General features: G+C 44.3%; 7 protein-coding genes across 7 annotated transcripts; 5 read left to right on the top strand and 2 right to left on the bottom strand.

The window, feature by feature from the left end:
* The first annotated feature begins 1,450 nt into the window (after positions 1-1,450).
* Positions 1,451-2,878, top strand: V1513DRAFT_467289 (RTA1 like protein-domain-containing protein). The gene is made up of 3 exons (XM_066900106.1): positions 1,451-1,900; positions 1,964-2,212; positions 2,273-2,878. Exons 1-3 carry the CDS (start codon positions 1,729-1,731, stop codon positions 2,743-2,745), a joined length of 894 nt encoding a protein of 297 aa, XP_066750546.1. The 5' UTR covers positions 1,451-1,728; the 3' UTR covers positions 2,746-2,878.
* A 691-nt stretch (positions 2,879-3,569) lies between these two features.
* On the top strand, positions 3,570-5,046 carry V1513DRAFT_306860 (carbon-nitrogen hydrolase). The gene has a single exon (XM_066894643.1). The coding sequence runs from the start codon at positions 3,891-3,893 to the stop codon at positions 4,905-4,907; it is 1,017 nt and encodes a 338-aa protein (XP_066750545.1). The 5' UTR covers positions 3,570-3,890; the 3' UTR covers positions 4,908-5,046.
* Positions 5,047-7,973: 2,927 nt separating this feature from the next.
* On the bottom strand, positions 7,974-8,687 carry V1513DRAFT_461122 (uncharacterized protein; the record flags this gene model as incomplete). The annotated part of the gene is made up of 3 exons (XM_066899882.1): positions 7,974-8,383; positions 8,475-8,539; positions 8,626-8,687. The coding sequence occupies 3 exons, from the start codon at positions 8,685-8,687 to the stop codon at positions 7,974-7,976; spliced, it is 537 nt and encodes a 178-aa protein (XP_066750544.1).
* Positions 8,688-12,669: 3,982 nt separating this feature from the next.
* On the bottom strand, positions 12,670-14,351 carry V1513DRAFT_306258 (uncharacterized protein). Its single transcript, XM_066894642.1, has 2 exons — positions 13,802-14,351; positions 12,670-13,742 (listed from the first exon to the last, which is right to left on the bottom strand). Exons 1-2 carry the CDS (start codon positions 14,007-14,009, stop codon positions 13,117-13,119), a joined length of 834 nt encoding a protein of 277 aa, XP_066750543.1. The 5' UTR covers positions 14,010-14,351; the 3' UTR covers positions 12,670-13,116.
* Positions 14,352-14,847: 496 nt separating this feature from the next.
* V1513DRAFT_481754 (uncharacterized protein) lies at positions 14,848-15,868 on the top strand. The gene is made up of 2 exons (XM_066900367.1): positions 14,848-15,419; positions 15,477-15,868. The coding sequence occupies exons 1-2, from the start codon at positions 14,916-14,918 to the stop codon at positions 15,606-15,608; spliced, it is 636 nt and encodes a 211-aa protein (XP_066750542.1). The 5' UTR covers positions 14,848-14,915; the 3' UTR covers positions 15,609-15,868.
* Positions 15,869-16,999: 1,131 nt separating this feature from the next.
* Positions 17,000-18,132, top strand: V1513DRAFT_386222 (6-phosphogluconate dehydrogenase; the record flags this gene model as incomplete). Its single annotated transcript, XM_066895241.1, has 3 exons — positions 17,000-17,132; positions 17,188-17,354; positions 17,413-18,132. The coding sequence occupies 3 exons, from the start codon at positions 17,000-17,002 to the stop codon at positions 18,130-18,132; spliced, it is 1,020 nt and encodes a 339-aa protein (XP_066750541.1).
* A 3,292-nt stretch (positions 18,133-21,424) lies between these two features.
* V1513DRAFT_428227 (uncharacterized protein) lies at positions 21,425-22,204 on the top strand (the record flags this gene model as incomplete). Its single annotated transcript, XM_066896266.1, has 2 exons — positions 21,425-21,925; positions 21,980-22,204. 2 exons carry the CDS (start codon positions 21,425-21,427, stop codon positions 22,202-22,204), a joined length of 726 nt encoding a protein of 241 aa, XP_066750540.1.
* Between the last annotated feature and the right edge of the window lie 863 nt (positions 22,205-23,067).

Here is a 23,067-nt window from a genome sequence, read left to right as displayed (position 1 = left end):
CATATATCCGTATATGCTTATAACTTTACTAGTACGACATGAGGCTATATTGTATTCTAGAAAGAACACAAAGGTTGGTCGGACTGGTAGGGGAAGAACTAACTACTGGCTTTATCCTTGAAAGAGGACGAGTAGCCAAACCAAAAAATACAAGTCAAGCGCCCAAGCGATGGCAAAATGACGCGTAGTAAAATTTATGATAAGAACGCGTATTTCAGGTTTCAGGGTAAGTCTACATGGCGGTGCACAAATTCTGAGGCCGTCCCAAAGAGGAATAGCGCATATAAGCTCCATGAATCTCCTTAAATAAAGCCTTCCTCGTTGCCGTACATATTATATCCCTTAACAAAACAAGCTTCCTCATAGTGTTTGCACTTAGGGAGTGTCTGCGTAGGCCCAGGAAATCCCTTCCGCTGTTGAACAGCCTCTCAACTGCAACTTCTGACGAAGGAAGGAATTGCTAGATAGTCTCTAGCATCGGCTGCCATCCGCGGAAACTCACTTCGGTCCATCCTCCATAACCCTGAAACCCTATTCGCATTTGGATAAAACTTTATGCTGCGAATTGCGAATGCGAATGCGAACAAACAAAATTGTATTCGTGTCCAGCCCTACAGTCATAACTATGTGTTTTGAATTCAAGCGTCTCCAGCTCGTACCTCTTAAAGTGTTTATCGATCAAACATTTAAGCCACAAGAAACACACTCCCATTCCAAGATCTGCAACTTGTCTCACCCACGGCGGAAACAATGTTTTCGGTTGTCCCGACGCTGTTTCTTGCATACCAAGGTTGAATTTTCCGAAATATTTCTCTTTAGTTACTTGGGCAGTTCCAATGTAAACTCATTATTCTAAAACATGGAATTTGTTTGGGTTTATTCGTGTTCATGTACGATGTAATAACATTAGCGCACTGCAAACAAAATTTGATATTTAAATCTGCACTAAGCTACATTTGTACATCTTATTATTTTCCCTGGCCATGCCGTGAAGTAGGCAAATCTTTGCAAGCCAGGCGTACACAAAATTTATCAACTTGACGTTGAATTAATACTCTCCGTTAATAATTTCTTTCATAACAGACATAACATAAGAGCTCCCTTTGTCGGGGAAGTCCCGTACAATTGGAGACGCCATAATAGATAATGTTGGTCACTGTCTTGAACGCGTATGTAGAGGAGACTGACTTGAACGCGTGTCTAAAGAAAAAAAGCGTTTTTGTTCTTGGAAGTAAAACAACCGCGTTCGAATCGTAAAAATGGTAAATAATTGACCGTAGGCAAGGGAATATGTCGTATTTGAAAAGTTTAAGTGGCATTTTGGTTACCCTAACTTTAATTAACGTTTGTGGCTAATTCCGAAATTGGATTAGAGTACGAGCAATACGATGGATGACCATCCCACGCCGCATATTTAAGTTCTAAAGATCTATTTTGTACGCAAGCACCACACAAAGATCTGGATAGCTTAACGACAATTATAATGCTTGCCCATAAATAGAATGAAAGCTTACGCGTAAACCTGCTGGTGAACAGCTGGGGAATAACAGTGACTATTTATTAAGAGTGCCTGAACGCCTCGTTGAAGCTGTTCCAATCGACCGAGATATCTGCTTATCGACTTTTTATTCTTCATTGCAACTCTTTTCGGTTCTTGTACAGGCAATAATTTACAAGCCGATCTAGCCCTTCGAATTAACTATTTGCGCTCATTGTCGATCGACTGAAATGGTTTTAGAAAACAGACAAACCACATCATGGGAATTCTATCGCTATAATCCATCCCTTGTTGCTGCAATTGTATTTGTTGTTCTGTTCGCGTTAGCAACAGTCATTCATACCTACCGGTTGCTACGAACGAAGACATGGTACTTTATCCCCCTACTGCTTGGAGGAGTTTGTATGTTCTGACCCTTGACTACTTCACTTCACCTCTTTTGTGGCGCTGAGACTAACTTCATAGTCGAAACAATTGGGTATATTGGCCGGATATTGAGTAGTCGACAGACACCTAATTGGACTTTGGGACCGTATCTCATCCAGGCACTATTCCTCCTTGTTGCCCCGGCCTTGTTCGCCGCGAGTATTTACATGGAACTTGGTCGGATTATCTTAGTGGTTGACGGCGAGTCTTGTTCCCTGATACGGCGAAGATGGTTGACCAAGATATTTGTGGTCGGAGATGTTCTTTCGTTCCTCATGCAATCCGGTGGTAAGTACAACGGCCATTGAGGTACTACTGTTTGTACACGACTTCTGACTACCTTCCCAGGTGGCGGCATCATGGCCGCTGGCAGTTCATTAGCGAAGACTGGGCAAGATATCATTCTCGGTGGCCTAGTCATCCAAGTCCTCTTTTTCGGTTTCTTCATTGTCACCGCTCTCGTATTCCACGGGCGAATTCAACGGCATCCTACTCGGCGATCCGTCGCTCTACCGTGGCTCAAACATCAGTACACACTATATGCCGCCAGCATTTTAATTCTCATCAGGTCCCTCTTCCGTGTGATAGAATACATCGAAGGAAATGATGGCTTCCTATTGCGGCATGAATATTTTCTTTATGTTTTCGATGCAGTTTTGATGTGGAGTGTAATGATTCTGTTTCTTTTGGCGCATCCGGCCGAGATAGCGAGGTTGTTGGCAGAAAAGCCGTGGGAAGACGCAATGGTCACGGGCACGGACTATGAAATGATGCCGAAAGATGGATATGGACTTGAGAGGCCTGCCAAGACTAGCGCTTAGGATTGTAATCTCTCCAGTCTGAGTAGGATCCGAGGTAGTCAGGATTTGTGGAATTTGAGGCATAAGTAAGCAATTGTATTTGTAATCCTCTCGTTCTAGGGTTTAAGATGTAAAATATAATTTTAACCCGATGGCGATTGAATAGAATGTACAAATAGATTTTACTCTTGGGTATTTAATTTGCTTGCTCCGACTGCACAGATTTACTCGAGTTTGTCGGAATTCCAGGCTCCGCGGGCTTCGCCCGTAACTCAAGCCGCCACAGTTTGTCCTGAAAACCAGGGCTGGTTACGGTGAGTACGACGTCTGATCGCATTTTTGATGGAGATTCATGGAAAGTAAACCAACCATTTGGGACTAGCGGTAAGTAGACTGTCGATACCCATCCGGCCGAGTGTCAGTATCTCCGACCGGGAGTTATCTAAATTCGCGTGACCGACAGCGCGTAAATAACGCGTTGAAAAGCTGAACGCGCAGTAACAGAACTAATCATCGCATCGTTTTTCCCGCACATATAACTACTATCACGGATCCGGTTGCATACTGGCTTTCCCACGACAAGCACCCCTTATGATTTATACATTCGCATGGCCTCGAGTCAGATGATAGAGCCAGAGCTTCTGTGGACGCCTCCCACTGGATTGTCGCGAATAAAGGAGACAATGGCCTCACCCGTTATAAAGTTTCCCGAAGCATTCTCTATGACTGTCCTTGGAGACTTTATTCAAGAAACGACTCGACGATTCATGTATGCTTAGAGAGCTTGTTGACTAACATGGTGGACATCGGAGTGAAGGTATCAATTCCTGTGCTAATCCCGAAAACCGACCCGTGATTGCTGATGCCCGGGCAACTATGTTCGATCTTGTCCAGTACTCTTTAACATTCCTTAGTACGCTTGCATCAGTGGTAAATTCGACATACGGGCTATATTGATAGGCAGGGATGTATATAATGGCACATACTGCTGGGACAGTCACGTGACTCTAGAGTTGGGCGGTTGGGCGAGCCAATTGGCGTTTGCTGCGGCTTATCGGTGGCCACGGGAAACGTACTCAATCTTTGTCTCTCCATCAACTTCGACCCAAATCGCGGCCTACTCTTTAATACTATATCGGGAGAGAACTGGAGAGAGAGAAAAAGAAATGAGTGGTTTAGGCGGACTGAACAAAACCGCTGGTGGTATTGTCATCGCCGCCGTGCAATCCCAGCTCTTCCAGGTGACAACCCCACCAGACCTCTCTAAAGCGACCGAACATATCTGCTCTCTCGTTCGCCAAGCAAAGCGTGCATACCCTTTCACAGATCTTATTCTCTTCCCCGAGTACTGCATCCATGGACTTTCAATGTCCATGTCTGCATCCATAATGTGTACTCTGTCCGGTCCCGAAGTTGCTGCCTTCAAGAAGGTGTGCAAAGAAGAGAAAGTCTGGGGCGTCTTTAGCATCATGGAAGTTAACTCCATTTCTCCTGAAGCAAATCCGTGGAATACTGGAATCACAATTAATGCCGATGGGGAAATCGCAAATTATTATCGGAAAATGCATCCATGGATTCCAGTTGAGCCCTGGTACCCTGGCAACCAAGGAATTTCTGTTTTCGAGGGCCCAGGAGGTGTGAAGATGAGTCTTATTATTTGCCACGATGGAATGTTTCCTGAAATGGCAAGGGAGGCGGCTTATAAAGGTGCGGAGGTGCTGCTTAGGACTGCGGGATACACGAGTCCGATTAGACAGAGCTGGGAACTGACCAATCGGTCGAATGCGTTCACAAATCTCATGTTTACGGTTAGTGTTGCCCTTGCGGGGAGTGATGGCACATTTAGGAGTATGGGTGAAGCGATGTTTGTAGGACCTGAGGGAGATATTCTTGAGAGGGGTGATGGTACGCCTGATAACATCATTGCTTGTGAAGTGAGAGTTGAGGAGGTTAGGAGAAAAAGGAGGGAATGGGGTGTGGAGAATAACTTGTTCCAGTTTGGTCATCGAGGATATGTTGCTGTTAACGGGGGAGCTGGGGATTGCCCTTACCAATATATGAGGGACTTGATGCACGGGAAGTATAAACAAGCGGAAGATGAAGAAGTAGTAGTTCGGGATGGGACATCGTGCTCTTTTGAGAAGGCAACAGCTGACTATGTTGATGAAATATTCCAAGAATAGACTGATCGTTAGGTGCTTTTAGAGACAGACGAATATTTGACACTTGATCAACGAAGTACATCATGGCATATAAATCAATTCAGGATGATGCTGGGTTGTAGCAAGCTGTTAAGATTACTGCAATATCAAAGTATCCTGTTCGATTTAGGGACCGGCACGGATAATATCCTGGCCAAATTTTCCTTATCCATATTCCGTATATATCCGTATCCGTATCCAGATATTTGTTTATCCATATCCGTATCCCTAGTATCCACGGATAGATATAAGTACCAGAATGACTTATTGTCAGTCGACATTGGACAGATTGTTCGCTACTGTGCGAGCTCTTGCATTCATGACTACCATTCTTGAAATTTACGTTCGGCGTTCGGCTATAGCGGGGGTCATATCGGTATATTCCAAATCGCTTGAGAGGACGAGGGAGTCGGTCTTGTGCGACACTGTGGGTGCTCGTTTGTAATCAGCATGTTTAATTGACTTTTTTGTTCCTGATGGGTAGGTTGTGGAAAGGAAGTTGGAGAGGTATCGTCAGAAGACCGAGTCGATAGTTACGAAAATGTTACTACTCTGGAGAACGATATCCTTTCCGTTGGAATCAGCATCACAAATCCATCATACGACACCATTGAGGACCAGTCGGTGGAGCTCGCGGATGGGTCGAGGCTAACAACGAATAAATTGGTCAAGACAAAGTTACGGATCAACAACCACGATTATGAGGTCAAGTTGTACGGGCTGCCAATTCGACATGCTGATCTTATCCTTGGTCTGAATTGGTTACGACGGTACAACCCACCGATTGACTGGTCTAACAACACCATCGGAGGCAATCAGCCTACAGTACTGAACGCTCTATCCTCTGTGTCTATACCGGAACTGGCCCAAGTGCCACCCGAATATCACGACTTAGTCCAGGCTTTTCTGAAGGTCAATGCAGACCAATTACCTCCTCACAGGTAGTACGACCACCGCATCGAAATAAAGGAAGGAGCCAAGCTCACCAAAGCCCGAATTTACCCATTATCCGATCCCGAGACTGCAGTTTTAAGAGAATATATTGAGGAAAACTTACGAAAGGGATTCATTCGTCCGTCGACTGCGCCGATCAGTGCCGCTTTATTCTTCCTACTTAAAAAGGACAAGACGCTCCGACCGGTCATCAATTTTCGCCGCTTGAATGAGGCCACGATCAAGAACGCATATCCGTTACCGTTGATAGCGGAAATTTTGATCCGAGTCAGAGGCGCAAAGATCTTCAGCCGCTTGGATCTGCGAGGCGCTTATAACTTGATCCGGATCGCCCTTGGACACAAGTGGAAAACGTCTTTCACCACACGATTTGGCCAGTATGAGTATCTAGTTATGCCTTTCGGCTTAACAAATGCTCCGGCGACGTTTCAGAACCGTGTATGCAGACAGAGGACTTCGGTATCTGCCTATATTGCAGAATTCGCATCACTGGCGATACACCTCTCTTGGAACGACGCGGCCTTTAAGGACCAGTTTTACGACGGTCTAAAAGAGCACATCAAGAATGAGTGTTCCCGCCTCGGCAAACCCGAGTCTCTGCGGCAGATGCAAGAACTTGCCCTGCGCATTGACGCCCGCTGTATGGAGAGGCAGCTCGAAAAGGCCTAATATGTGATCCAGGGCCTCTTGATGATTGTATGGACATGGATCAGGACCTAGATAGTTAGATTAAGTGGCAATTCAAACGATATGGGTCAATCTCTGCCCTCATCATCTTTTTTATGCATCACGTGACCTCAAAAAGTGAGTACTCGCGAGTACTCGAGTGAGTATACAGGAGAGGGGCTTGAGGCGAGTAGAGTACTCACCGGCCTAATACTCGCCGAGTACTCATTTGCCCATGTATGATCTTTGTTGCCGTTCCAATGATTTTCAACGGCGCCATTGGCGCCAACCTACATGTGCCGTACCCCGTGGCCGCGCACTCAAGTTTTGGCTTCCAATTTGCAAAGTTCGCCATCATTGTCCGCTTGGTGACTGCGCTCTTCAGAGTTACTCGGGCTCGTTAGCCGTCGTACCTTGACATTCCGAACAACATTCCCAAAGGTATCGGCATTACTACCCAGCAGATGGTGTCGCACACACTGTTTTGGAGCACCCAATTCCCCATACTTATGATCCCGCCTCACAAACTCCGCTGGTTCTTCGTCTTCAACGCAATTAGGGAACCCTAAAATTTTTAAACATCTATATCTTAGCCACACTAGCTGTTCTTATTTAGAAATCTGAAATTTTATTAGGGATCGGCACGGATAGACGGATATGGATATGGATATACACGGATATGGATACGGATACGGATATTTTACCTGGATATGGATACGGATATGGATAAGGAAAATTTGGCCTGGATATTATCCGTGTCGATCCCTATATTTTATAGATAACTAATGGACTATTAATGGACTATAAATCATTATCAAGCCTCTTTTTGTTTTTACGGATTACCCTATTAATTACCCAGATATCGTAAATAGGGCTTGAAAGTTTCAGGGTTTTACAGGATTTCAGTAAATATAAACGTCAATCATTTTTTAAAGCGATGATGTAAGTCCGCGATATATAACTACTCTATTCTTTTAATTGAGCATAATTAAGAAAGATTTCGTCGAGATTAAGAGGTTTAAAAATCGCTACTTTGTATGGAATTTTTACCGATCCGCTCGCTTGGACGATCCACTCGCTTGCCGATCACGTTATAGAGAAATTTGGTGAACCCATAGGAAGTTTCCTTTGTATTGATAAGAGCAATGAAGGGTTAACTACAACAGACTTGATATTTTTTACAGAAGCAATCTATTACGAATAAGGCTGCTGTATTACTTTGTTAGTTGCCATTGTGCACATTATATATTCTGTTGTCTTCATATGGCAACGTTGCGTTCAGTACTAAAAGCCTCATACAATTCACCATATACTTCTTTTTCGTTTTAAAGTAACCATCAACAGTCCGAAACAAAATTTCAGTTCATAACGAATGTCTCATCTTAAAATTAGAAACTCACACCCTGAACCCCAACGTTTGCCCAGCTCTTAGTGCGATTTTTTAAGGTCCGCGTCAGTGATTACACCCTTCTTCCTGGGGACCGGGGATGTCGTACCATTAACTGTTGCAGAATCCCGGGCACGCAATTTGTACGGCGATAGAGAATATTTTGCTCCAGTCACGCCAGCTGACCCGGAAAAGCATGCTGGCCCTATGCCATATCCATAATCGTAGGCACAACTTCCTCCATAATAGACCCACCACTCATCATCGGGATTGCAGTTAAAATAGACTGAGCCAGCTTCTGCAGGACCGCAGCATGAGTTTGGATCAATTGCCCAGCAATCATATAACGGGACTTGGCAAAAATCGTCCGAGTAATAAAGAATATCGTAAGCGCGGACTTGCGCGAGGACGATGGTCAGGATTAACCAGAATACTGTCTTCATTGGAGAGACTCTAAGATGATATTAGCATGTTTGCTGCTAATGCATTTGTTATCATAGTATGCTAACCGTAATAAAAATATTCCACGTATAGTTAATGACCGAAAATAGAAGATGAAGCAATGGTAGTCGTACTACTATCCCTATTTACACAGAAACAAATCGGGCTTCCATGAGCAGTTCGGCCATAATTTATATCATTTGGAACAAGCTACAACAGTGCTCAACGCGCTCATTTCATAAGTCCTGTGACCTATAGTTATGGGGAAGCTGTCGTCGATCTTGTCCCAATAAGTCATTGTCATCATAGTACATTATTCAAAACTCAAACGTATCCAGTTTAATTAACTTTTGTTGCTGTTGAAGGAGGGAGAGTTCATTTGCAAGTCTGTGACGATTAATGATTCCGTATTACAGAGAGCCACTTCGGTGGATTTCTCCGTGGAGGCGCCTGTCAAGGTTTCGAAAGCAAATGACGATAGTGTATACGTCCTTCCGGATGCCATCCTCAAGACTCATGACGTCAATGCTACCGTAGACTACCAAAGACGACACAAGTTTCAGAGCCACTTGACCATAAGTACGGAACTGCAGGGATACTTCTATGGTACCTCTAAATTCTCGTCAGATTGAATTGCGAGAGACAATTTATTGCCTTGGTTCGCATACTGAACTCTATGAATGTTGGTTCTTCTGCAAGGACACGCCATCCGAGTCGCCCAACGACCATCCATCCCGACCACGGATGCTAGCTCGTTCATTTCGCAAACGATTGATGTGAATGCCCACTGATATTTGAGAGTTCGAATAAAGCAGCATATTTAATAGCGCTGCTACCATGATGTATTTGATCGACACATCATCATCTCAGTGAGCAAATCACCATTGAAGGTGTCGCTCGCTTATTGGAGTTAGGTATGGCCCAACTGTTAAGGTTAACGCCGGGTTAGGGTTGACTGATTCTACTGCGAGCCGCACGGACAGGAACCGCTCAATGGCGTCGATGCCTGCTGCATAGTGAACTCCCAGCCCGGCCAGATAATCTTGACATGAGAGCACAGCAACATCACGTCAGCGTCTCCGACTTTAGCAGTACAATACTGAGATCGGCCTATTTTACTTACTTACTTACATACAGCAGATGACTGATTACTGGCCTCTGGCATGCATGTTGGGTAGTTTGTCGACTCGCCTCCGGTGTTTGTTGGATCTAAGTCCTGGTTGAATATAGAGTTTCGTCGTCACCAATCCTAGCTGACGTCAGTTTCTATATTCTATAACTGGCCTGCTAATTTTACCACTGCTGTAATGTCCAGTCTCTGAAGCCAGAAGCCTTCACTTCAACCGTGGCAAACAAACGCAACGCCACGTCAGATCGAGGGACCTAATCAATTGATCTAAAGCAGTAGAGACAGTAAACCACTGTTCTCATATATCTAATTTGGCGGACAAAAGCAGGGATTACGTAGTCGAGTACAGCATTAATTGGTTCAGCCAGTTCCTAAGCCCACTGAGGTCTATCCTTAGGTTGCTTGAAGGTTTGGTTGGCGAAACTGCCCAGAATTTACAAACAAGTCGCTAGACCAATCAGCCGCTGTAATACGAAAAGGTAGAGAATTACGTACTGTTTAACCCTTGTCTTCAATATTTACAATTGAATGATCCAGTGTCCCTGTCCCACATTTGTGTATATGAGGCATTTAATCGAGTAATACACCGGACTTACTCTTAATGCTAAGGTCGAAGGTTTTATTACCAATTTATTGTCTCATACTAATCGAATAGCGGCGATTTCACGCTAACAGATGAAGAATTACTTTTACCAGCGCACCTGTTACTGAGCAAAAATCTTCGCCAACAAAGTTCCGTATATTAATTTAATGTAGCCTTGATGAATCAGCCTTTGGCGGCGGTACATATGAGCGGATATCATGGATGAGACCGGGCGGTTAAGCCCGCCTTTCATTATGTGATGCTGATGGTCTTTAAATCTAGCAACTAAGCAAGCAACTGCACGCAGATACGTTTGTCTGTGAATGATTACTACGAGGTAAGTTTGCAAATTGCGCCTTTCCAAACGGCGCAGAAGCTTATGTATAAAGTTCAGGGTTTGAACCTGAGTGTACTTAGGCTCTTCTGCAGCCTTTGTTTGGCGAGCTAAACCACGGCTAAGGTCCTTAATTAAGCTTCGTTAACAATAGCAGTCTCGAAAGCTTTTGTCTTTGTGTCATTGGTCTTTGTGAATGAATAATAAACCGTTATTATTAAGATGACCAATTCTAAGTACTAAGTTGTAATTTATAAATGTTACTTGCACATGCATATATTTTCTCGACTTCATTAGATACATTTCTTCTCTATATGTAAATTGATCTTATAATCTTAAGTCACGTTCACGTGTCCATCATCAATAAAAGAAAGTGACGTTCTTCTCCTCCTCCTTCCCCGCTTCTACTACGTCATTCTCGTTCAAGGAACTACTTTGCCTAGGACATTAGTGGGACGTTGCCAGGAGACCGAGTACACTCAGATCCATAATATTACTCTGAGCCGACTGGCATTAATTAATATAGCCTGCATGACCGTTATTTCAGCAGTGAAATGACGTTATGACGTTGCCGTAGGGATCTGCATGGATAATATCCCGGCCCAATTTTCGTTACCCATATCCGTGTCCTATCCAAATCTAGAAACAGGCTTATGACTTACGATACCAGAATAGTATCGGCAATGCAAAAGGCCGCCGATAATTATCGGGGATAATATGGGTAAAGCAAATGGCTGGCGATGTGCATAGAGAGCAGGTCAGCAGGAACCCCTTATATCTACAAAGGGCTGGGTGATGCAACGTCAATATACCTTGTACTCAATCAACATGGATAGCACCATGGCCGTCGTCGATAACATCGACACGTTTCTGTCTCGATTCCGGCCTCATCTTGCAACATTCTAGACCCACTCAGGGGCTTACTTCGGGAGGAGTTACGCGACGATGACGACGCCCCGACGTGCTTGATCCTGGAGGCTATACGACTAGAACTTCATCGGGCGTACAATTACTGACATTGGTTCCTCTAGAGAACCCAGAGCAATTGATAGCTCAGCAGCAAGCTGAATCATTTTCAGTTGTTCTCAGCTCGTAGTCAGTCATTTTGGGACTCAAATCCGTACAGTTGCTACTCGCCGGAAGCGGAATTCCTCTGCCAGTCAGAACAAAGACCACAGCACAACTTCATTGGAACTGGCTCTGCCACTACTTGCCATTTCCGGATCGGCCAGGGATTGAAAGTATGCCGTCAGCATTCATCCAGGTATACGATGCTGCTGTGGACACCTCACCTCCACTTCTTCACGTCGAATGTGTTCAGTCGATTATTCCTAGGTTTTCATCGTTCCCATGGCCTTTAAGATGCAATTAGAGCAGAAGGACACTCGTACACTCGTACTGCTGGCGCATTGGTATGCGAAGGTCTGCCATTCGCATTGGTGGATTGAAAGACGCGCATTATTAGAGTGTCAAGCTATCTGCTTGTATTTGGAGATCACCACGCCGGCAATACCGCGATACAGGACTGGTGCAATTCCCCTATATGCGATGTAAACTTTTGCCCAAATGAATATACCAAATAGACAGCTACACATATTTTTTATGTTTGTGAAAATCTGAGACGGGATATTGCTCTTTGACGCTTCTGGAGAACAGAGTGTAGTTTCTGCGGCCTCAACAGTACGTTAGTGAGATGGATGAATCGGAAGGAGGGGGGGTAAGAAGAGCTGACGTAAAGAGCTGAAAGAAAAACTGCCAATACGTATAAGCAGGTTAGGAGGCACTCCATGCAGGCCATCACCATGCAAATGTTCGTTGATTAAGGAGCTCGACGATAAATATCATCAGACGGCAATCGTCGAACGTTAGAATGCTGATATAGTGTCGTCAATATCAGCAAAACGGCGAAACGGCAGCAGTCCTAGATTTTTTTAGTTGAGATTGTTGCTACATGTTTTCGTCCGCGCCCCCGTCACTCTCGGTTCGGCTGCAATCGTATGAAGAAACAATTTTAAATAGGATGGTGACTAATTACCATACTTCATTCTGACCACTCTACTGCCTGTCGCGTATGATGGGCAGTGGGGAATGGAGCAGAGTACCGTAGACTGTGGTTGTGTCAGTTTCTGCGGGAAGAAACGCAAAATTTTGAGGAGAGTGCGGCCGAAGTTGCTTGGAAAGTACCTTGCTACTTCCAGCGGGCGAAGCAGACGCCGAACGAAAGCAGTCAGCTATGCAGCGAAGAGGCTGTTAGGTGGATAGATGTGAATAAGGACTGTCAAGCGGAGATCAGTCAGATGGTGTGGTACATTGTCGTATCAATATGTGTGTGTTCACTGGCTTCATGGGCTCCAAGCCTGAATCTCACTTCTATTATTATACCCAAATGCTGGAAATAAAATTATACTTTCATTTGCACAGCAAGAGAATCTTCAGTATTCCTATTCGCCGTTCGTGTTCCACCTTATTGAATAGGCAATACGAAGATATCACCTTTGCATATTATCTCTCGGTTGGGCTGAATCCAAACTATGTATGTCCTATGCTGAACTCTTAGGTTTGCAAGTTACAAATAGACGTGACTTGACGGTGATAAGGAAAAATGAGTAAGTACGTGTGTTCAATCCTTCAAAGACGTTGTTTGCCATGCAGGAAATTCATATAATTGCTTCTACTCTAATTGCCAACTGTTTTGTTCTAGTTTAAATTATTCTTCTCGTCCTTTTCCCCCTTCCAAAAGCACCAACTAACTGAAATAGTTAACTTTATACCTGCTGCAATCCAAAGTATGATTGCCAATCCGTCTTTACTCTTGAAGATCCAACCTCCGGCAATGGCTCCAATCAATAATGCAATAACACCACCAATTCTTCGATTTCTCTTGACATTTTGTGAAGGCCAGGCCGCTAATTTTGGATCTGAAGACAAGTCATAGTAGACACTTGTCAAGACAGTGGTCGGAAGCTCGTTGAATCCCATCCCCCGACTCGCAGCCATCTGGCCACCGCCTTGAAAAGCAAGTAAGAAGAGTGGAATTAATTCAAGAAAAAGCCGACCGCCAAGAGTGGATGCTTCTCGGGTTGACGAAGGGTGCGGGACAATCTTCGCTTGGATTAAAGCTGCAGAGATCAAGATGCAGATGCCTTGAACAAAGAATGAAATGCTGAGAACACGGCGCTGGCGGAGTCCGATACGGCGCGACAGTTGAGAGAAAATAAAACTTCCGGTTAAAAAGAAGCAAACTGTGATAAGCGATTTGAGCCAGCCATAAGGATTTCCTTCCGGTTGGTTTGATGCGCCGAGACCCAGAAATATAGTATTACCTATGCGTTTTTATAAGCAAGTGGATATCATATATCTATCGCTAAATTACAATACTTACCAGTTTGCATGATGGCAAAACAACTCCATGCATTGAACGCACTGCTATCAACGAGGCCAGTTATGAAATAGCATATGATAAATACAATGTCTGCGTGACCCATGACAACTTCTTGTTTCCACCAGCGTGCCAATTGTATGGATCTCGTGCCAACTCGCCGCTCAAGACCATCTCCATTTCCTTCTGGAAAAGATTGAATTAAAGTCATTATTTTGCGATTGAGACCCTTGATATTAAAAGATTATGAAAAATAAGCCTCGGAAATCTCCCAGTCTTCACTTATGGCTGCACAAATTCTCCGTTATCGAAATACTTTTTGGATTGGCATTAGTTCTGCGACTGATGCTTATTCTGATTGTTAAGGTCCGTGACACTCTTCGGGAGAGTGGAATTAGCTTTTTTTGATAGCCGTGATTGGATGTTTCCGTCTCATTATTAAGCAGTTAAGCAATTAAGCAGTCAATGGAGCCCTAACCACGAGAGTTATACGGCGCAATGAATTTGCTTATCGCTCTCTCTCTCTCTGTATGAGCAACTGTGATGAAGGCAAAATAATTTATTGGGAGTATTAATATTTGCAAACTCTTCTATTGTCGAATTTGGCCACAGCTAAACGGGATGCGTCGTCATGTCCACAGGCAATGATTTGTGAACGAATGCGATATTTGTTGGAACAGACTGTTATCATTGATAGTAGACACTTATTTTTTACAGCAGTAAATTTGGGAGATCTTTATATCTCTGTTTGCGACTTGAGTGTGGATGAAGGCTAAATATACAATGTTGAAACGAACTTTTGTGGCTAGAAAGAAACCTTCAATCCCATTTTGGAAACATACTGAAAAGGACCAGTGGCTGTTGTTGAGCTAGACCGCTTTACTCTTACCTAATTATGCTTCGGCACGCTTGTTATCCTAAACTCAAAAATGTCGAGTCCAGAACTGTCTTATCATTCGACAGGGTAACATTCTGCTTACCCTATCGTTCGCGCTTGCCATGGTGCAAAAGTGCACAACATCTTCGAGTCTTTTCCCATTCCGCCGCCTCCTTTGCAGCAGTAGTTCCCATTTTGCTTTTGCAAAGAATATCTCTCCACACAATTCCAATATTTACTATGGTTAATTCATTGTCACCGTTACTGGAAAAGGGCGCGGAATCGCGGTCAGGGTGCTCTGTCGTTCGCTTTGGAAGATGGTTTAATAAGAGTATCCGCCACTTCCATGAGTCGCGGATGTCGCACATCTTTGTTATTGGCCTCGTCATTGCCGAAGCACTGCTCACTTTAACAGAGCTTTACCTTGAGTTGTACTCGTGCGAGCACCATTTGGAGAATCTACGAGATGCGTTACCTGCCATTGCCGGCATGTCTCTGGCGATAGCCACTCTTTTCTTTGTTGAGTTGTTGTCTGCTTTGTATGTGTTTGGATTTGCCTACTTTACGGGTAAGGGACGCTGGTTACGTATACTGGATGCGGTTGTTATTCTTGGAAGCTTCATTGTTGAGATTATGGCGCATGGACCTTTGGCCGAAGCTGTGGAACTCATTGTTGTTCTGCGATTCTGGCGGATAGGCAAGGTTGCGGAGGAGTCTTACAGTGAGACCAAGGAAAAGATTGAGGTAAGCATTAGTTGTTTCTATATTTTGTGGTCAATAATTATCTGACGCACGGTCAAGCATTTGGAAGAGGAGAACCACGAACTTCGCATTCGATTGAACGATCTGGACAAGGTCAGCATTGACAGCCGAGAGGATGCTTTGAATGAGAAAGCAGGATCTCTTGACACAGAAATTACGCAAGTCGCGTGAGAAATGATGCTTATCGTCAAGAGCATGGTAGCGAAAGTTTCACACATTTATCGCTCGATTATGTCCAGAGAGTCCTGGGTATAGCATTGGTTTTGGTGGTTATATACACGATAGACATGGGTTTTCAGTGATGTAGTTGTTTCTAAGTCTCGGAAGGTTTAATTGCTGGAGAAGTTCCAGATTGAGTTGTTTACATAGAGGATGGGTACTAGCTTGAATTTTCTAGATAGAGTATTGGTGTTTGGGGTAAAAGATGATGTTTTCTAATGTTTTTCTGTGCCTGCGTGCAATTGGAGCACATGGCTTAACCCTAACCCTTATAAAAATCATTGTTGACGCGTGTAAAACTCAAGTCAGAAGCGGCTGAATTGGCTGGTTTGAAGGATGACAGGGAAGTCGATCAGAAGTTGACGAATGACGCCATGATTGGGCTAGACTGATAATGGGATCTCAAAATGGAGCTAGGTCAGATTAGGTCTAGCTTGATTTTCTTCAAAGAGAGTTATTATTAACGTCGGTAATGGCCTGATTTCACATCACAAGAACTTTGTGACTGGAATCTAAGGGACTCGTACATGTTCAAATACGATATAGTGACTGATATGAAATGCAACCTAGGCAGCAGCAGCAGCAGCAGCAGAAGAAGCGGAGACTCTTAACCAGACGAGAGGCACAGAAGCCAGCGCGTCTCCGAATGCGAGTTCGCAACGGACACGTCCAAGCGCAAGTGATTTTGTTTCTTCCTTTGACGCTCTCAGGGTCGCGTCATCAGAGTCAAATACGAATACGAAAAACCCGAGTTATTTGCTGTTCTCGGTGGCTCATCCCGAGCCTCGGCAAGACCGTCCGAGCGAGATTTGTGTTACACTGTGAATATCGGCCTCTGCCTCAATGAATTGCCATAAATAATAACAATCTTGGACTTCGCATTTACGCTGAGATATGCTAGGCAGCCAATACAAATTTCGTCTTTTCAAAGCTTTGCATTTTTAGCAAGCTGATCTTATCCCACAGTGAATCCCTAATGCTGAACCCGAAGCAGGTAACACAACACGACAAATCCTTTTTTGCCAATTATAGCTACGATCAAATGATCTATGAGTCGCTTTTGCACGGCGCACAGAACCCAAGAAGAACGCGTTAGAAGGAAGAGGAACGCGCAAACACTCTTCCCACTGTCCGAGCCTCTTTAATGCCGTAGACACAGTAAAACTTTATTATCCCATCAACAGAGATCACGAGGCCCTCAAACTGTTGTGCTGCTATCACAACGCACTCATTTTAATAGAGATGATGATACTTTCCGTGATTGATTGTAGTGGTCAATACAAATAAAGGAAATTTACTCGTCAGTGTCACATTAGCAAAGAGTTTCACTCATTTGATCGCAGATGTATTGTCGAACGATGAGAAGGGTAGTTGTCAGGATTACTCGCGGCCCGCTTTACCATCCCTTCAGAAGGAACTTTTCTTTGACCTTGCCAGGGAGAGCATCCTGGGGATTTATTGGACTGGGTCAAATGGGTATGTGTCGTTTGTTTGCTAAACGGACTCTATTTGACTGTAAACTGACTAACAGGCTATAACATGGCCAAGAATCTTCGATCCAAAATACCGCCGTCCGACACCTTATTCATCTGCGATACCAATGCCAATGCAACCGCCAAATTCGTACAAGAGCTGTCGGCGACTGATAAGTTTGATATTCGAGTAGCAAAAAGTGCACGGGAGCTTGCGGAGAAATCGGTAATTCTTCTTGTCTTTCAAGTCGGATGAGACTTGCTAACGTTCCGCGCCAACACAGGAGACAATAATCAGCAGTTTGCCAGGGCCGGAGTCGGTCAAACTGGTCTTTGACTCTATTCTTCAAGTCCCTCTTCCATCTGGCAGGGAAAGACTATTTATTGACTGTTCTACAATTGATCTTGCCACATCACATAACGTTGCCCGCGCGGTAATCTCCAGCGGCTCGGGCCAGTTCGTGGATGCTCCAATGTCTGGAGGTGTCGTCGGTGCCCAGACTGCTAGTCTCACGTTCATGTTCGGCGCTTCAGTTTCTGCTCAGTTAGTTGATCGGGTTACATCGGTTCTGTTACTTATGGGAAAGAAGGCTTGGCACTTGGGAGTTCAAGGCGCTGGTCTTTCTGGAAAATTAGCCAACAATTACCTTTTGGCCATTACTAACATCGCCACCGCTGAGGCAATGAACATGGGTATCAAGAGCGGCCTCGATCCTAATGGTCTTTCGGAAATGATAAATTCTTCATCTGGTCGCTGTTGGTCCAGTGCCGTCAATAATCCGGTTCCAGGGGTCATAGACACGGCACCTGCTGGTCGAAATTATGAAGGTGGTTTTGGAATCCACCTGATGAAAAAAGATTTAAAGTTAGCCACAGAAATGGCTCAAGAGTTCCAAGCGCCGCTGTTACTTGCTGAGAAGGCCCTGGACATCTATAATCAGGCAGAAAAACTGCACCCTGGCAAAGATTTTTCTGTAGTCTATCAATATATTGCAAACCAGTAAGTTTAGCAAGTCAGCACCGTTGTCACATACGTTTCAAAATAATTGGTCAAGAACAAAGATACCTCAAGCCTTTTTCAATGTACACGAAGTGCCCTATTTGTCGGTTAGTAGTTTCACCTAGATGTCGCGCAACCTGCGTTCTCATGCCTTATCAAAAAGACCGAGGGCGGAGCTCGCAATGCTTGGAAACGATACTCATCAGGCTTATTACTGAGTTTTTGTGCCTTTAAGTAAATCACTTCAATGCATCATGTACTGTGTTAAATTAAGACACAGAGTTGGGAATTTTTGACGACCGAATTGATTGTCGTAGGGGTTTGCGGTGGGCACTAGCTGCTGCAGGCACAGCCACTAGAATTTACAACGTTGCTCGCATCAATATTATTGAACAGCGTTTCCTTGGGAATCAACTGCACAACCATGACATGGATTTATAAAGCTATTTCTATCATACCATTGAAATTTAGTGAGATGCAAAGTTTTTGTGCATACTCTCACATCTATAAATCCACATCCGTCGACGAGATATAGAGCGAGCTGGGAATGTTTGGCAGAGAAACCCCGAATGAATCTGTTGTTCGAGACATCTGTACATGCGACCATCAGCACAATTTTGACGAGCGGATGTCTTCTACGGTAAATAGCGTGCCGATGCATAATTATCAACACTTGTTTGATGGATAGTATTTTCAGACTAAGCGAAGACTATTCAATAGCCCGCAATAACGCGGAGGAGATAGGAGTTCTGATTTGAACATATATCCGAGAATCATTATATCGGTTGAATGGCCGCATGAGTCCTTTACTTTCAAAATGATAGCTGCAGTGTTCACATTTACCATGGCTGGGTTTCCATGTTACCTGTCAGGAGCGAGACTGTCGTTGGAAAGTCCCTGCCTCACCAACTCGGCGATATGCGAAGCGAATGGCTCAACGATTTTACGAAAGGAACTTCAAGAGTATAAGGAGTTGCTTCAGACCCGCTAGAAACGAACAAAGGCAAGAGAATCAAATTACAGGGCGAATTTGTGTTTAGTACAGAGGGAAGTGTTGCCTGGGCCATTGGCTGACACATGAATTCGTGCATAAGGAACATGTTCTTGAATTCAAAGAGCTCGAAGGTACTCACAGTGGAGAGAACATGGCAATGGCGGTCTCCGCCCTTCTTCAGGAGCTGAATCTCGGTCCAAAGCTCTTACGATCACAAGAGATAATGCTTCTAACAACGAAGTTCGATGTCCGACTTCCATGCAATTATCTAGCTCAACGGGATACTACAGGAAGCCGCAGCCACTTTTACAGTTGCCGCCGTCTTAGGAAGCCAATCCTTCGACCAGTTGCGTCTTTTGCCAAAGCTCCAGGGGCAGTCAATCCGATATCGATCGGTATTTTTACGACGGTGTCATTAGCCTCGCAAATGCTAAGGCTAATGAGAACTGGCTCTTTGAGTGGTGGAACGCCCATAAAGGCGAGTATCCGCAAATGGCAGAGCTGCTCGAGGTTTCTTGCCGTTGCCAGCATCTGAAGTAATGAGCGGCTCTTCAGCAGTGGCAGGAATTCTGAGGTATCGAATGAATGTGAAATTGGCATTGCTTCGTGCGATAGAGGCCGTTTTTTAAAGGATAGACTTATTCTTGTTACGAAAGCTCTTTATACACCTGAACCCCGAAAGCAGGACAGGTAGCACAGCGCAATTTTTCGCAACCCTCTGAAGTTTAAGTTTTTGTATAGTTTGATTTTCTTTTAGATGATTAACTTATGCCTTAACCTAACGGCAACGAGGTCTGAACCAGGTATTATGGGGCGACGGGTGGCCGACGAAGTGGTGGTGTATGGTGGCAGAACACACTTCTCCATGAGCCAGTAATGCAACATCGCTCAAGGACGGATTATCCGTGGACAATGCGGATACGGATAGGGACTCGGATTCAGTGGCGCCCAATTGAAAAAGTAGATAAAGTAGAAGAAGAGGAAGAACTAGAGAATAGTTCGAGCGAGTCGGAGTTGAATTTGGTCAATTGTGTGGCGCCTAGGACAAGGTCAAAGTTAAAAGTTTGAACAGTGTCTCCGGGATCCCCATATGACCGGGATCCCCATACGGTACCGTAGTTATAAAGGTTTATTCTTACGTTTTAAACGGGCTTTCAAAAGAAAACGTAAAGTTTGGGTGTTTAATTCGTACTGACGGTACCGTCACGGTGGAAACCGATCATGAGCATCCTCTACGTGTTGGTGGAATCAAGTTTGCAGATGGTAAATATCATTCAAACGAAAATTGTCACGTACGTTTTTAGGTTTAGAGATCGAGTACTCCCAGGGTAAAATTAACACAAGCGTTTATTCCGTAGGTCTCACTCATTTGACCAACGCATAACTGCATAAATCACTATGTTCGATCTTGTACGCACTGTTAGGTCCATACTTGGAGAAAGCTAGCAACAGTCTGGATTTTACTTCCACAAATATTCGAACGGCGTTGCATCTATAGCGTGTTTTCCGCCTTCATTACCTACAGTTCCGCATGCAGGAGATATAAATAAGTAACTTACATGGTAGATTCATTGACTTTTGGGATACATTTCAATTACAAGGTAACTTTCGTAGGTGTGTGGGGAGCAATTTAGAAAACCCAAGCCCTGACGAAGACCTCAAGTGGCCGAACGTCATCATGATTCTGCCTGGTGAACAACATTGTGGTGCCCATGAATACGTGCTCAAGAACCATTTAGATACATCATGCTCATTACCAAAATTTGGAAAATCACAAAGTTTGTCCTTTGTGCATCTTCACGATGAATTCTGTGTGCGACCACAGGCGAGAAAAGACACGATCTGCACCTTGCGTGATTATGTCGAAAGCACGTGTCGACAACGAAACGCCGATGTGTCGTCCACCATTTGAGGGAGGGAAATGCGTCGATGGCCCGGTCCTCTCTTATAGGTCGCGATTGAGAAAGAGAAAACGTCCGAACATGGGTTCGACAGCGGTAGAAGAGGCTCTAAATTTCATTAAAGAAGGCGCGGGGAGACGATATGTTGGGAAGATGACTCACCTTCAATTTGATGAACTGATCGCGAAAGTTGGCGATTGTCAGAGGTATTGTATTGCATATGTAGATGGAGAGTGATATATAGTGCGCTCTTCGTTCTGACAATAAGTATGCGTCGCTAACGTTCACGGCGGAACAGCTGGCCACGGATTCAGTATTATGCACCGGATCAAGAAGTAGTCATCGACATGTTTCCGCATAGTGGGGTTCACCAAACACTTGCTTATTATTTCTTGCGAGAAATGGACACCGGATTTCCCGTCGGCCTGCAGTCGCAGATCAGGTTTACGACCGGACATACGCAAAGTAGATTTTTGGGACATTGGGGCCAATCATCGAAGACGTCTGATGGTGCCTTGGTCTATAGATCAGTGATAACAAATAGGCCATCAACATCACTCGTAATCGAGGTGGGGGTGTCGGAGACTATGCGGAAGCTTGAACGAGATGCGCAAATGTGGCTGCTCGGATTGAGGAATGAGGTACGAGTGTGTATCGTCATATGTCTGGATGAAACGCCCAGTTATCACATGCCGCCAGCAGGAATTGTTGGCTCTGATACTGATATTGACGAAGAAGCTGCCACTGCTGCTGCTGCCATGGACCAGAATAGAATGGATGCAGTAAACTTAGGGTCGGCCCTGATCTATCGGGGCCACGCTTGGGTAAATTCTCTTAAAGGTAGAGTGTCCGTGTACAAGGCCACCTCTGATTTCAGTGATATTGTCTGTGTTTCTGTGACGGTAGGTGAATCTTGTAACACTTGAGCGACAGCTAATAAAAAGCAACTAATGTAGGATCTCCCACTGGAATTAACTGGCAATGTGACTGACTACCAACGCATTGGACTGTGGTACAGTTGCTTTCTGCCAATGGAGGAGTTATCATTGATGCATATAGAGGATAGGGAGGTCACGTTCAATTTCGTTAAGATACATGACATGATAAGGGACGCGGTGGCGGACATGGGTCGTATGCGATACGCCGATTACTTGCAGACAACAGTTGGTCACCGTGCTTGACTACGTTACATGCTTATATTATTCTCATATTGTCCAGATTGGTATAGTTGAAAGTGAGGGAACAGCGAGATAGGCGGAGAATTGCCGTCGCACTGAGATCATATGCGTGAGTACCCTGTGTCGAAAAAACTCTACATTCCTTTAGTTACTGTTATTACCCCGAAGTTGCAGCAGTCTAATCCTTGATTATTATTTTTGTTGGTCCAGTGCCGCGAATAATCCCGTTCCAGTGGTCATAGACATGTCACCTGCTTGTCGAAGTAATGAGTTTTGCAACCCACCTGATGAAGAAGGATCTGAAGTTAGCCACAGAAATTGCTCGAGAGTTTTAAGCACCGTTGATACTTGCAGAGAATACTTTGGAGATCTACACCCAGGCCAAGATTTTTCTGTACTCTATAATATATTGCAAACCAATAAACTTAGAAAGTTATCCAAATCATCGTAAACATGAAGCTGGCTGTCGAATTCTTCGTTCGGAGCAAAGGCGAGACTGATATTTGTTAGCAGTTTGACTTAAAGATGGAAGTACGTTTGAGAATACTAGTGTGTGTATTATATTCTAGATTCACATAGTGAAATGTGCAATGTGCAATGAAAAAGACTGGTAATTTCAGTAGAACATTATTAGCCCACATGGTAGAAAATGCTCGCTATAGGCGGCTGCCGGTGGAGCTCTGTGTTACTCTTCCCATTACAGATTCCCACGGAAACTACTGGTTTGCAGGCATTTAACAAAGGGCCACGAAAGAAACTGAACTCCGCACATAAGATTGCGTCCAGATTATTCATATAACCGGAACCGTGGTTGGACTATCGCTGTTAATTTGCAAATATTATCTAGTACTATAAAGTTAATTGTG

The sequence above is a fragment of the Lipomyces chichibuensis genome, assembly GCF_038497645.1.
Source record: "Lipomyces chichibuensis strain CBS 12929 unplaced genomic scaffold V1513scaffold_77, whole genome shotgun sequence".
Classification (NCBI taxonomy): domain Eukaryota; kingdom Fungi; phylum Ascomycota; class Lipomycetes; order Lipomycetales; family Lipomycetaceae; genus Lipomyces; species Lipomyces chichibuensis.
This window is presented reverse-complemented; position numbering and strand designations above follow the sequence as displayed.